Source organism: Malaclemys terrapin, chromosome 3 (assembly GCF_027887155.1).
Source record: "Malaclemys terrapin pileata isolate rMalTer1 chromosome 3, rMalTer1.hap1, whole genome shotgun sequence".
Lineage (NCBI taxonomy): Eukaryota > Metazoa > Chordata > Testudines > Emydidae > Malaclemys > Malaclemys terrapin.
The window spans coordinates 110,992,738-111,007,454 of record NC_071507.1 but is presented as its reverse complement, the minus strand read 5'-3'; the positions used below and the strand labels follow the sequence as shown (position 1 = coordinate 111,007,454).

Below are 14,717 nucleotides of genomic sequence, written 5' to 3'. Positions count from 1 at the left end.
TTTTTTTTATATACACATAGTAAGGGACAGTCCCAGTCCTAAAGAGCTTATAATACAAATAAACGTTACAGACAAAGTGTGGAAGAAAGGAGGTAGTATTATCCCTATTCTGCATATAGGGAATAGAGGCACAGAGAAAGTTTGCCTCAGATCACCTGTGGGAGAACTAGGAATTGAACCCAAATCTCCTGAGTCCCAATCCAGAGCCTGAGCCACAAGACCAATTTCCTCCTGTATGAAGATTGGGAACAGTCATAACTTCAGTCCTGGAAAAAGATGAGAAGCTGATCAATTTCAGATCAGGAGGAAAAATAGACACTCAGGTCATCATAAAATTTTGTTCAGATACTAAAACGAAAGCTGGTCTTTGTGATAAATAAGCTTAGCTAACTGGTAGCAGGGAAGGATTACTGATTCCTCTCTGAATTACCAGGTGCCAAATAAAAATAGAAATCATTGAAATCATCAGCGTTACCTTGGGATAAAACTGGAGTAATGTAGCAGAGAAACAGGCACTAAATATTAATAGTTTTACTATAGAAGATACTTATAATATTATTATTTAATGTTTAAAGAATTTAAAACCATTTAATTTATTTTTTCCATTTGTGAAATTCTGGAATTGAATGATTTGGGACTAGGTGAAAAATAAATTGCTGAAAAAATAATTTTATAGAAGATTATGATTGCCATAATCAACCTGTGTCTCATGCATATTTTCTTGTTTCACTTTTTTGTGGAAACCTTTTAGGGTATGAAGAAGAGGAATTTAACTGGCCCTCATATCTTAAAACATGTAAGGCTCAAGCTGCTCCTAAATCTTTGTTTGAAAACCAGATCACGGTAAGTATTCTTCATTTGCCGCTTCTTCATTGCTACAGAAAGTTGCTAGCCGGTTCATTTGTATCATTTCAGTGACAGGAGATTTTGGAAATCCTGTAAATAATTTTTTCCTTAAGGTTTGATAAATGATTAATCTGTATTAAAATTCACCTCTGAAATCCACATGAATTTTATATATCTATAAATTGTGTTAAAAGAACTTTAAGGTTGCAAGGTCAAGCACTCAAGTTAGGAAATACTAGAAGTAAGATTATCTGTTTAACCTTAATTAAGCCCCCATCTGCATCTGCATTATGCTACAGTCCTTAATTATATGAATAAACACTTTTTTCCCCACAGGTCCTGTGCCTCATTCCGTGCACAGAATGAACGGTCCACCTTAAATCTGGGTATTTCCTAACTTTCGAGTATTTGACTTTGCATTATTCACATTCTTTTTACATTTTTAAATGTATTTCCTACATTTTTTAAACGGAAAAAACCCCAAAGTTTCATCATGTGAAATAATAATTTCTTATATAATGCTTTTTTATCAGTAGCCCTCAAACTGTTTTATAATCTCTCAATGTATTAATCCTTACAACATCCCTGTGAGGTAGGGAAAGCATTATTATCCACAGATGGGGAGCTGAGCCACAGAGTGGTTAAGTGACTTGCCCAAGGTCTCACAAGAAGGCTGTGGTGGAGGAGGTAATTGAACCTGGGTATTCACATCCTAAGCCAGTCCTCTAACCACTGGAATAGCCTTCCTTTCCACTTAAGCTAACAGAGTAGCTGGTAGCAGTGGAAGGCTGTTAGCATCTGTGTGGATCTGCCACTAGAGGGAGATAAGATACACACAAAAAAGGAGTGTTGAGACTCAGGAATAATTGGTTACATTCTAGGTTCTGTAGGGGAGTGTGTCTAGTAGCTATAGACCCTTCTGTCTCTGTCACCCCAGCCTCTCTCTGTCCCCATCTGCTCCTAACCCATCCCACAAGCTGCTGCTATCCCCCAGATCCTGCCATCTCTCTGTCCCCTCCCATCACTGACTGACTCCTGTTCCCCTCCAAACCTTCCTCCCCCAGGCCCTTCCACTACATCCCCGTTCCCTTTTCTCTGCTCCTTGTCCCCTTCCAGTCTCTCCCTGTCCCTTTCTGCTCCTACCCCACCTCAGCTCCTGTCCGTCCCCCACTGCTATCCAGCCTGGCTTCTCTGCTCCTGGCCTTAGTTCTTTGCATATTTTCCCATGAATCCTCCCTAAATTTTATAAGATTGTTTATACTTTTGTGGCACCACTGGATTTAAGCCTGCTTCTCTCCTTCTCAGACTAAGACTATTGACCAAAACATGGAATAACTTTTAATTGTTGTTAGGCATAAGCAACAGTTTCTCTTGGCTGGTTTTTAATCTTCCTTTTATCCAACATTTTACCCCGTTTGTCTATCCTGCCTGTTTGTCTATCCTGCCTGCCTGCCTGCCATGAACTGGCATCATACTATTTTTATCATTTTATGGGACTAGGAGAAAGCTGTCAGAGGTAGTGTCTGTCTAAACCAAAGTCTACAAATTTTGCAACATGCTCAGAAATTTTTGGTTCATAAACCATGATCTCAGAGTCTGTATCTATGTTTGAGCATCTTTCCTGTAAGCTAATTCGGCTGTTGCTGCATTGTTGGCTAGCTAATTGGTAAATTTTTAAATGATGGTAAATTTTTAAATGACAATGTATGTATTGATTGTGGACTCTGGGGAGGTTTTGGGATGTAGTGTGTGTTATTTACCTTTAATTTAAATTTTCTGTTTGAGTAGACGGTTATTCCATCGGGATTTCGAGTGGGAATGAAGCTTGAAGCGGTAGACAAAAAAAATCCAACATTCATCTGTGTTGCTACGGTAACAGACATGGTGGACAATCGTTTCCTGGTTCATTTTGATAACTGGGATGAGAGCTATGACTATTGGTATGATCTTTGTATTTGTTATATTTTAATAGGTCATATCAGAAATTTGTTAAGATGGTATCTTTCCCTGATACTTTTTGTACTCTGCATGTAGTCAGCACATCAGCTTTTAGCAGATTTTTATAAATATGTCTTCCAGACCATTAAACATTTGTAGTAGATGTTAGGGGCCAGGTTATCAAATGTAGATGTTCAGGTTGCACATACACAACTTTCATAAGATTGTGGAAAATGGGTATTGTAGTTGCATGTGAGAGTAAATCTGGTATAAGTAATTTCTCTTTTAATTTTGCAATGCATCTTCATGTTGGATTTTTTATTGGGAAATACGCATGTGGACATACCAATACCATCAGTATTAGGCACCCTAGTAGCCATGACTGAAACAGCAGCTACATTTCATCAGGGTGTTTCTAGGTCTGGCCCATATGCCCTACTAATAAAATCTGTTGAAGGGCATGATTGTCTCTTGATCCTACTGCATCACAGTTCTGTTGTGTAGTCAGAACTTCAGGCTTGTTCTTCTTTGAGTGCTTGCTCATATCAATTCCCGTTAGGTGTGTGTGTGTGCACCGCGTGCACGGCTGTTGGAAACTTTTCCCTAGCAGCTACCCATCTGGCCGGCTGTGGAGCCCCGTGGAGTGGCGCCAGTATGGCGCTCTATATACAACCCTGCTGGCTCAACCCCCCTCCAGTTCCTTCATACCGCCAGTGACAGTTGTTGGAACAGTGGTCTCTTGCTTGCAAGAGCTCCACTAATCCCTAGGTCTTCTGCTTATCTTTGTATATAGTTACTCATTGTTAGTTAATTGTTCTCTACTAGTTGTTAATTGTAGTCTTAGTGGTTGGGGGTTTTCCCTTTAACGAGTGCTTCGTGGGGCTCTGGGGCATGCCGTACCAGGGTTTCAACCCCCGTAGCTCCTGCACCAAGCCTATGCCCACGGGCAACCCACACGACTCCTTTCTCCGGTGTCTGGGAGAAGCCCATCAGGCAGATGAATGCAAGATCTGCAAGGCCTTCAAGCCTCGTGCCAGAAAAGAGAGAGACACTGATTTAAAACAACTCCTCATGGAGTCTGCCCTCCGTCCACAACAGGACCCGGCCCCAAGTGCCTCGGCTCAGAGCACTCCTCCAGCGGTGCTATCCGTGGCACTGGAAAAGGACTCGGCATGCCCTCCCAGGGGTCGGTGGTCTCCTGGGGCCCAGAAGCATTCCCCTCGGCACCACTCCTACTTGCCAGCTGCCCGGAAGAAGCAGGCCAAGGACAAGCCTCCACAATGTCCTGATTCAGAAACCGCAACCTCGGCAGGGCATGCTGCGGAACATGGGCCTACGGCTGACAGACCCTACGGTCGGGCTCAACCTCCACGGGCCCCTGTCTCCCCAGGAAGCCCCGTTCTCCTGGACTCCCCGTGGCTGCAGGTGGAGGAGGTCACACTACCCTTCACACCGGACACTTTTGAGGCCGCTAGGGGGCTTATCAAAATGATGGTGCCCAAGTCTCCAGCCTCGAGGCCTCCACTACCCCGAGGCCCAGTACCTTCAAGAGGCAAACTGGCCATGTTCATGTCGTCTGTCCCTCAACCAGGATTTCTGTGTCACTCGGAGTCTTGATGCCACTCTGAGTCCCAGTGCCGCTCTGAGTCCTGGCACCGTACGTATACATGGCACCAGTCTCACAGCCCCCACCCTCGGAGCTGTTCTCGCTCGAGGTGGTCGTCGACTGATAGGTCGTGGTCGCACTTAAGGTCCAGATCCCAATCTGTGACCTCGCAGCACTGCTTGCATTGACCACGGACTGCACTCCCCAGTCATCGCTCGACGGACCAGCACTGCTCTATGCAGCAGTACCGCTCTACATCACGGCATGGCACCCCATCTTGGCACCGCTCCCTAGCGCGGCACCTGTCCCATTCGCAACACCGGTGCTCCCCCACCATCCCGTTTGGGGTCTCACCTCCCTGAGGCAACCATCAGCCACCCGCCTCAGGATCCCTTGCAAAACCCGGATCCAACCCCACCCCTGGTGGAGGCTGCACTCGGGGCTTGGGAGGTGCCAGTCCCGGAGGATCCAGAGGCCGCCATGGAACCAGTCCTGCCAGTGGTGTCTTCCTCATCTTTGCCTGACGAGGCGGTGGTGGGTACCTCCACATCTGGTCCACCACCCATGGACTACAGGGCCCTGCAGGAACTCCTCCAATGGGTGGCTCTAAATATGGACCTCCAGGTGGAGGAAGTGGTAGAGGATGAGGACCCTGTGTTGGACATTCTGGCACCAGAGGGTTCCTCTAGGGTGGTCTTACCCATGCTAAAGACTATCCAGGCTAACGCCAAAACCATTTGGCAAATGCCTGTCTCCATTCCCCCTATGGCCAAAGGGGCCGAACGGAAGTAATTTGTCCCTGCTAAAGGATACGAATACCGCTTCTACCGTGCACGGTCCCTTATTACATCGGACCGATGGGTGCTCTGCACAGTAGAGGCGGGATATTCTATCCACTTCTGCACCTTCCCACCCTCCCATCCCTCTTTCCCATCCCTCTTCAGGAATCCCTCTCATGAGCAACTTCTCATCCAGGAGGTTCAAACCCTCCTCACTTTAAGAGCAGTGGAGGAGGTGCCTCAGGAGTTCAAAGGCAAGGGTTTCTACTCCCGTTACTTCCTCGTCCCCAAAGCAAAGGGAGACCAATTCTGGACCTAAGGGAACTCAACAAGTTTATCGTCAGACTGAAGTTCCACATGGTCTCCTTGAGCTCAATCATTCCCTCTCTGGATCCAGGAGACTGGTACGCCGCCCTCGATATGAAGGACGCCTATTTTCACATATCTATCACCCCGTCCCATAGACAGTTTCTCCACTTCGTGGTAAACAAAGTACATTATCAATTCACAGCTCTCCCATTCGGCCTATGCACAGCTCCCCGTGTCTTCACGAAATGTGAAGCTTCCTTCGCCACCATCATGTGCATGTCTACCCTTACCTGGATGACTGGCTCCTCCGCGGCTGCTCTGGTCAGAAGGTAGAATCGCAGGTGCAAATGGTCAGACACATTTGAACGCCTAGGCTTCATTCTCAGCATCCGCAAATCTGTTCTCACCCCAACTCAGAGAATAGAGTTCATCGGGGCAGTCCTTAATGCCAATCAAGCGAGAGTGTTCCTCCCAGAGGCGTGGCATCTGGCCCTCTTGCAGATAATCAGCAGCCTTTACAGTTTTCCCTCCAGCATGGCGAGGCAGTGCTTCAGGCTGCTGGGCCACATGGCGTCCTGCACCAGTGTGGTGCATCATGCCAGATTGCGACTGAGGCCTCAGCAAGCGTGGCTTGTGTCCATGTATCGCCCGGGCCGCGACAATCTGGACATGGTGCTGACCGTTCCAAGGCATACCCTCGATTCCCTACGATGGTAACTCGACCCCTGCATGGTGAGCGCCAGGGTCTCTTTCCACCCTCCCCAACCCACCTCGACTCTGGTAATGCGTCTGCGCTGGGTTGGGGAGCGCATCTTCGAAGCCTGACAACTCAGGGCTTATGGCAAGTAGAGGAGCTGGCTCTGCATATCAACATCAAAGAAGCCTGACAACTCAGGGCGGTCCATCTTGTGTGCCAAGTGTTTCTGCTTTGCTTGCAAGGTCACTGTGTCGCCATGCTCATGGACAATACCACGGCCATGTTTGATATAAACAGGCAAGGCGGAGCCCGATCATCTCCTCTCTGTCAGGAAGCCCTTCTACTGTGGGAATTTTGTCTAGCCCACTCCATCCTTCTCCAAGCTTCATACCTACCGGGCATTCAGAACGTGCTGGCGGTCAGCCTGAGCTGACGGTTCCTTACGCACGATGGGTCGATTCGTCCGAACATCATTCACTCAATCTTCCGCAGTTGGGGATTTCCCCAAATTGACCTGTTCGCCATGCCGGCCAACAGGAAGTATCCAACCTTCTGCTCCTTCCGGGGCCACAGCCTGGGCTCGATCGCAGATTGATTTCTGATTCCATGGTCCAGTCAACTACTGTACGCCTTCCCACCATTTCCACTCATACACAAGGTACTTCTCAAGGTCCGCAGGGACAGGGCAGACGTCATACTGGTGGCTCCAGCTTGGCCTCGCCAGTGCTGGTACCCCACCCTCATGGACCTGTCGGTCCAGTCCCTGGTACATCTACCTCTCGTTCCTGACCTCCTCTCACAGAATCACGGCCGCCTCCTTCACCTGGACCTTCAGTTGCTTCACCTCATGGCCTGGAAGATCCGTGGTTGAGCCAGGCAGAACTCGCCTGTTCGGACCCAGTGAGGCAGGTGCTTCTGGAGAGCCACAAGCTGTCTACCAGGGCCACTTACAAAGCGAAATAGAAGAGGTTTTCTCTCTGGTGTGCCCAAAGGCAATGCTTCCACTCCAGGCTTCAATCCCATGTATTCTGGATTATGTCCTGCACTTGAAAGACCAGCGCCTGGCATTTGTTTCTCTCAAGGTCCATCTCACGGCTATATCGGCTTTTCATCCCGGTGTTTTCGGGTGCACCCCATCATAGGACGTTTTCTGAAAGGTTTGGAAAAGATTCATCCCCCTCTTCCGGCCTAGGACCTTAATTTTGTCCTTTCTTGCCTCATGGGTCCTCCCTTTGAACCGTTAGCTTCCTGTTAGCTCCTTTACCTTTCTTGGAAGGTTACTTTTTTGGTGGCCATCACCTCGGAACGACTTGTGTCTGAGCTGCGGGCCCTCATGTCTCAGCCTCCATACACGATTTTTCATAAGGGCAAGGTGCAGCTTAGACTTCACCTGGCCTTTCTTCCCAAGGTCGTGTCCTGCTTTCACGTTAGCAAGGCCATCTTTCTGCCAGTTTTGTACCCAAAACCGCACGCCAGCCCTCGTGAACAGCAGCTGCATTCACTGGATGTTAGAAGGGCGCTCGCCTTCTGTATAGACCAAACAAAGCCGTTCCACAAAACAACCCAGTTGTTCGTCACTTTAGCAGAGCAGATGAAAGGTTTGCCGGTATCTTCCCAGCGGATCTCATCCTGGATTACGGTGTGTATTCGCGCTTGTCATGACTTGGCGAAGGTTCATCCGTCTGCCATTATGGCTCAATCCACAAGGGCATAAGCCTCGACAGCCTTCCTGGCCCATGTACCTTTTCAGGAGATCTGCAAGGCTGCAACATGGTCTTCAGTCTTCCTTTACATTGCACTATGCCATCGTCTCAGGACAATGTGGCCTTTGGCAGAGTGGTTCTTCGATCTGCAATACCTTGACTCCGACCCCGCTTCTGAGGTAAGGCTTGGAAGTCACCTACCTGGAATTGATATGAGCAAGCACTCGAAGAAGAAAAAACAGTTACTCACCCTTTTTGTAACTGTTGTTCTTTGAGATGTGTTGCTCATATCTATTCCATTCCCCCCATTTTCCCCTCTGTTGGAGTAGCCGGCAAGAAGGAACTGAAGATGTCAGGCCAGCAGGGTCGTATATACAGCACCACTCCAGGGGGCTCCACAGCCGGCCCAACGGCTAGCTGCTAGGGGAAAGTTTCCAACAGCCGTGTACGCGGCGCGCACACATACCTAACTGGAATAGATATGAGCAACACATCTTGAAGAACAACAGTTACAAAAAGGGTGAGTAACAGTTTTTTCCCTAAGGTTTTGGCAGAGTAACAAAACGGGGTTAAGGCCCTACATATCTTGCAAACTGCAGCTACTAACTTGTTTCCCTGATTTGTTAAATTTTTGCTGGGCAGAACTTTAATGTGCGGAGGTATATTGGGGGTCTGGAGTAAGAGCATGTGTGAAAATTCTGCATTATTCATTGGATGTACCAACTGTAATTTTATTACCAGTGTGACATGCAATGTTGTTATGCAGTTCATTTTAGTTTACAACATTCGTATTTGCTTTTCCTATATCTACATCTTGATCAGCAAGCTGTATAAAGAAGTAGGATGCTAATGAAACATATATAACTGCTTTTTATTTGAATCCAAAGTAAAGTAAAATATGAGTGATGAGTGTTTTTTCCAGACAAACTTCCAAAAGTTTGAAAATTATCTGAAACCTACAGAAATATTCTGTGTTTTAATATTGCTAGCGGTAGCTCCGGTCCGCAACTTTGTGTTAACATTTTACATTGAGAAACTGGCAATGTTGTGGTTAAGGACTGATTAATAATATATAATAATAAGAAGTAAAAATAAGGAATTGTTGGTTACTTACAAATAAATGGCAAAAAAGATTTTGTGTTTGAGGCATTAGGATACGATGGTGGTGGGTGCAGAACCCATATAGAAAAGAATAGAGAATAGATTAAAATACTTACTTTGTACCCATGGAGATTGTGATTGTAGCTGCTGATGCCAAAAATGAACTGGAGAAGAATTAACTTACTGAAACAGTGGCAAGCAAGTACACCTCTACCTCGATATAACGTGACCCAATATAACACGAATTCGGATATAACGCGGTAAAGCAGTGCTCTGGGGGGAAGCGGGGCTGAGCACTCCGGTGGATCAAAGCAAGTTCGATATAATGCGGTTTCACCTATAACGCGGTAAGATTTTTTAGCTCCCGAGGACAGCGTTATATCGAGGTAGAGGTGTATTTGAACCAGACAGAGGTAGGCAAAGCACTAAGTAGTCATGGGTTACTTCCACAGGTGATATGACATATGGAATTAGGGTTCAAATAATAGAAGGGTTAGTGATTATTTTTAGAAAGTCTTTTGATAATGGAGAAGTAGAAGGTGACTGGAGAAAGTTGAAAGTTTGAGGGGGAAAGCCATTTATTTATTTAGATTTAAATAACAACATAATATTAAATCTTAGCAGCATTAAAATCATCAGTTAAACAGCCTACCAGTCTTTTGAGCAACTGAATAGCGAAAACAAAGTTTTTCAGAATTTTAACTCTTTTTTGTTGTGCTCTCAAATTACTGTAAAACACAGGGAATAAAAATCTCCAGATTTCACATTCAAATAGCTATAATTGAGCTATAGTACCTTTTTATAGGACAGGGTGAGAAAAATTAAAATAAAAAATATAGAGAGGATTGAAGAAATCACTTTTGAGCATGCTCATTTGGCATGTAAGATTTTACCAGAGCCTATTTGGAACATTGTCCCATTAGTGACATCATTATGCAGTTTTCCTGTCTGGCTGGAAAGGTCCTGGGGATGCAGCTAAAAAAATGTATGTGAAGGAGGCTATGTAAGACTGAATTTTTGTAAAGTGTGTAAATGTCTCACGGAGACATACACAGGAAAATCCACCGGGGAAAAAAAAAAAAGAAATCCTTGACCAAGTAGCCCTCATGCGCCCCCCCCCGACCCCTCTTTTTTTTTTTACTAGCGTGTTCAGAATTGGCATGGAACTGGGGGGAAGGAAGGAAAGCACATAAATGAATGATTAAAACAAAAAAAAAAAACAGCAAAAGACACATACTGCCAGAAAAGGAAGTTGGGTGTACTCACTGCTCTTTGTCTGGAGTTTTAAATACCAGGATTGTAGGTGCCTTAGAAATATCTCAAGTACCTGGCTCCACATCTTTAATGTGCACTGGAGAGATGTGCCCCTGTTCTTATGTACAAGAGAAGAGTGCTATTGGGCTTTTGCAAAGTGATGGGCTTTCCACGTACCCACCACCCTAAGTACATGTCTAAATTGGTAAGGCTCCATGAGGGGAAATGTCATACGAGCACATACAGTAGATTATTGCCAAACAGTTCTCATTATTCCTCATGAGGTCTTTTCAAACTTTAAAAATACAGCCATTTTGTACGTTATCCAAGTGAAAATAAGATTTATTTTTGTAACGTCTAAAAAATTTCTTTCCTCTCTCGGATAAATGAAAAACAGCTGAATGTAATTTTACCAAACTCAACAGCAGAAGAAAATCAGCTCTAAAATTGTGTTTTATAAGCTTAACTTTCAGCCCATATGTATTTTTTTTCTGAATATTTTCTGAACATACATTAATAGCTTAAAATGAAAGTGTTTTAGCTAGAATTAGTGTCACTACAACAGCACTATAACACATTATGATAATACTTTCAGTGGCCTATAAATCCCATTAAATAATTCATTGGCATTAGCTTTTAGGAGGAAGAAAAGTGAACAAAATAGCCAGAGTAATATTTATATTCAGGAAAGTAAAATTTGCTCTGCATTCTGGAAACCTATCCATTTCCCCCCTTCTTATCTAGAAATGACAGAACATTTGGTATTTCTATGAGAACAATAGGTGCCAGGGGTAAACTTTATCATGTCAGGATAAAGTGCCTGTAATTTTTACTTCTGCAGATGTATTCTTCATATTTTAAGAAGTAACAAAATAGCTTTTCTGTATTTGAAACATAATTCTGATTAATGCATGCAATATTCACAACTAATGCAGCCCAATAATGATTAGGGTTAAATATTTTTAAAAGTTTATATGAGAGTAACAACGATCCAAGGATAGTGAGTATTTTAATGAATCAGATATTTAAATAACAGTTTCCCAAGGTGCAACCAGGGCTCATTGCTCAAGCAACGGGTGTTGGTGATCCAGTACTCCTTTTGAATCAGTACTGAGTCAATGCCTCAGCCCTGACATGGAACATCTCTTGGGTGTGACACGAAACCAAAGTCATAAATGTGATGTAAGAGTGTTCTACCAAGTGCATTAACACTGAAAGATGTCCATATGTTATCTTTAGGGCAACCAATCAATGCATATTCCTGACATTTTTTGGGGTCTGTTTCTAACATTCAGTTTGGAGATGAAAGCCACATTGTAATGGTATCTGATCATTTTTTGTGTTTTTTTTGTTTCGTTTTTTGTTTTTTTTAACCAGGCTTTGGGCCTGCAAGGCAGACAGCGTAGATGTGTAGTTGCTGTGACTCATCGAGGTGGTGGTGGTGGTCAGAGGAAAAGGGAAAAGTTTTGAATATCCTGAATGGCTTAATAGAGGTGTTCCTAATCTACTGTGTGCTCCTGGTGAACAGCAATGAAAGGCTGGGAGGGGATGTGATCCATGAGAGTTTTGTTCTCTTACAGAGTAGTCAGTAGAAGGAAAAAGTTAGAAAACAGGTGTGATTTAAGGCTTAATCCTTAACTAATCATCTCCTTTCCTGTGGATGGAATTTTCAAATGTTATGTTGGCCTAACTGCTCTCATTGAAGTCAATGGTGAAACTGAATGTGTAATCTAAAACTTGAGGATGGTTCCTGGTTGAACAGTCTTAGTGTTAGGGTTTGTTATATATTGTTATATATTTGTTATATATAGACTAATAAAAATGGCTGAGAGTTCCTCTGGAACCTGGAGACAGGCACTGGAGGTAGATAACGTTACAGCTTTTTAGACTATCCACAAAGAGCAGTCGTTGCCCAGTGTGTGGCTCGAGGCCCCACTGAGCCATTCTGTTTGTCTGCCTTGTGCAGACCAATTGACTCATGGAACGTCTGCACAGTCACTACAACTCTGCTCCCTCCTCCTCTGCCCCCTCATTGCATCTCTAGCAACAAAGAAAGCCAGAATGTAGATGTAGATTGTTTGTCTATTCCTGTGTCCTATCCTGAATGAGCTATTGGGAGCAGAATGAACACTTGGAATGGCCCTACGCAAAAGGCTCACATCCACACACTCTACACCACCAGTTACTATTTTGTTTGGTAACCAATGGGACATACCCCTTTAAAAATGGCTCTGCCTGACTTATGATCTACTTCTGAGCTCTTCTGACATGATCAAGTCTGCTCCATCATTGCTCGAAAAGGAGTCACTTTTTTTGAGGGGAGCACATTGGATTAAAAAGACCAAAGGATAATGTAGGTACAGTAAATTCTTTTAATTACCTGGAGCATTACCAGTTTTGAACATGTTTGGTATTAAAATAATATTTATGGTGAAATACTTGCACTGAAGCACTAGATGGGGCTATAAGATGACTTGACTACTGTATATCAGTATGATAGTGTCAGAAAAGTTGTACAGATAGCCATTCTTACAGTGTAATTCTATTTGCTAATTATAATGCACTGTTATGGGTGTTTATAGAAATTCCAATGTTTAGCAAAATAATATCTGCTCTAGATACAATAATATCTACATTTAATACTACTATTTCTGGCTCAAATCCTAAATATCAAAATAAAATTTTATTCAGTGGGGAAATCGGCAGTTAATTCAGAACAGCAAAAATAATGCAACACATTTAGCATATTTTTTAAAAAAATGGGTCAGTTATAAAATAAAACAGTGCTATCCATACTTCATAGTGAAGACACATTTTTATTTAATATTTTTTTCTGTAAAGAATTAACAATGATTTAGTTTCTGCCTCTTACAATCTGAATTTACTTATTGAGCTGTGGATATGCAATAGTGAAATGCAGGACAAAAATCAAAGGGAAAATTAATATGAATGATAGAAAAAATAATATTTCTTCCTCCAGAGTTGTGCCTGTAGTGCCCTGTTCTTGAGAATGTGCATGACCTGTTGTCATGAGCATATCTTCGCTTGCCCCCATATGGAAAGTTTGGATATCTGCATGTTCCCTTATGGATCCAGACGTTTGAAAATAGTCTATAAAGGGATTCAGAGTCCCAACTACCTTCAGTTCTTTCTTTAGCATGATAAACTGCTGGCAATGAAGCCACCTTTCCATTTATTTACTTTTTGCATTTTTGTTCTGTTTAGCCACATTTTAAAATTGTTAAATTTTATAAAAATAAGAAACAACATTGTGGTTTGTTCTCTGTTCTTCTTGTTCTATTATAGATCCAACTGGCTTTCAGTGATGGTTTTGGCTCTTGTTAGTGGTTCTTGGCTCAACATTATTTACTGTGAGGGGGTATCCAGGTGCCTTTGTGGTTATGAACACTGGGACTGGCACTAGCAGAGACAGGTTTTACATGATATGATTTGTATGACCTTTATAATCTTGTTCTGAACTTTAGGATCTGTTATTTGGGCGTGTACGTGCCACAACTGCACTGCTTTATGAAAGATCCCATGCTTGCCACACTACGGTTCAAGACAGTGGATTTGCAGAGGCAATGTACTCAAGCTCATATTACTAGTTACTAACCTTCCCATTGCTTTTGTATAGTGCTTCTGGATTAAGTGTTTTACAAAGCTGAGGGGTTGGGAAAATTTTTTTTCCCGGGTCAGATTGGCTGCGACTTGGTTTTTTTTTTGCCTTCGTCTGCAGTTGTGGGTGAGGGTCACTTATCAGGATAATCTCTGTATATCTTGCTTCTTCTTCGAGTGATTGTTCACGTCCATTACACATTAGGTGTGCGCGCGCCGCATGCATGGACGTCGGAAACTTTTTCCCTTAGCGGCTCCCGTCGGGTCAGCAGGGCCCCCCCCTCCCGCCAGAGCGGCGCCCCGCTCTAGGGTATATATATCCCTGCAGACCTGACCCCTTCAGTTCCTTCTTACCGTCCGTGGCGGCGTTGGAACAACTCTGTCTCTCATCTGAGAGTGTCCCTTAGCATAGTCATTAGTGTTATCTGCAACAGTTATCAGTTCTTTAGTTGTTAGTGTTAAGCTTAGTAGTTAACAGTTCATTAGGTACTTGAAGTTCTTGCTATGGTTGTTTGATCAACCCCCGCACCGGCCCTGGGGTGGCGGGGCATGCCGCACACCCAAGGCTTCAAGGCCTGTGCCACGTGCCGTAAACCTATGCCATTGAGCGACCCCCACGACTCGTGTCTCCGCTGCCTGGGGGAAACTCACCAGAAAGAGAGCTGCAAGATCTGTAAGGCCTTTAAGCCCAGATCTAAGAAAGAAATAGACTTTCGCCTCAAGCAGCTGCTCATGGAGACGGCATTACAGCCCTCCACTTTGACGGCACCGTCTGCCTCAGGGCGGAGCGCCCCGGCATCGGTTAGGGAACCGGCGCCGGCGGGTCACCCGAAGCCCACGGCACCGACCCAACGGGGGCATTTACG

General features: G+C 44.2%; 1 protein-coding gene across 4 annotated transcripts in view; it reads left to right on the top strand.

Moving 5' to 3' along the window:
- L3MBTL3 (L3MBTL histone methyl-lysine binding protein 3) overlaps nucleotides 1-14,717 on the top strand; it is a 164,156-nt gene that overhangs the window by 68,141 nt on the left and 81,298 nt on the right. For all 4 annotated transcript variants that reach the window (XM_054024215.1, XM_054024218.1, XM_054024216.1 and 1 more), the window contains 2 exons: nucleotides 752-843; nucleotides 2,635-2,786. In XM_054024215.1, the coding sequence (XP_053880190.1) occupies nucleotides 752-843; nucleotides 2,635-2,786 (244 nt within the window). The remainder of the gene's footprint in view (nucleotides 1-751; nucleotides 844-2,634; nucleotides 2,787-14,717) is intronic.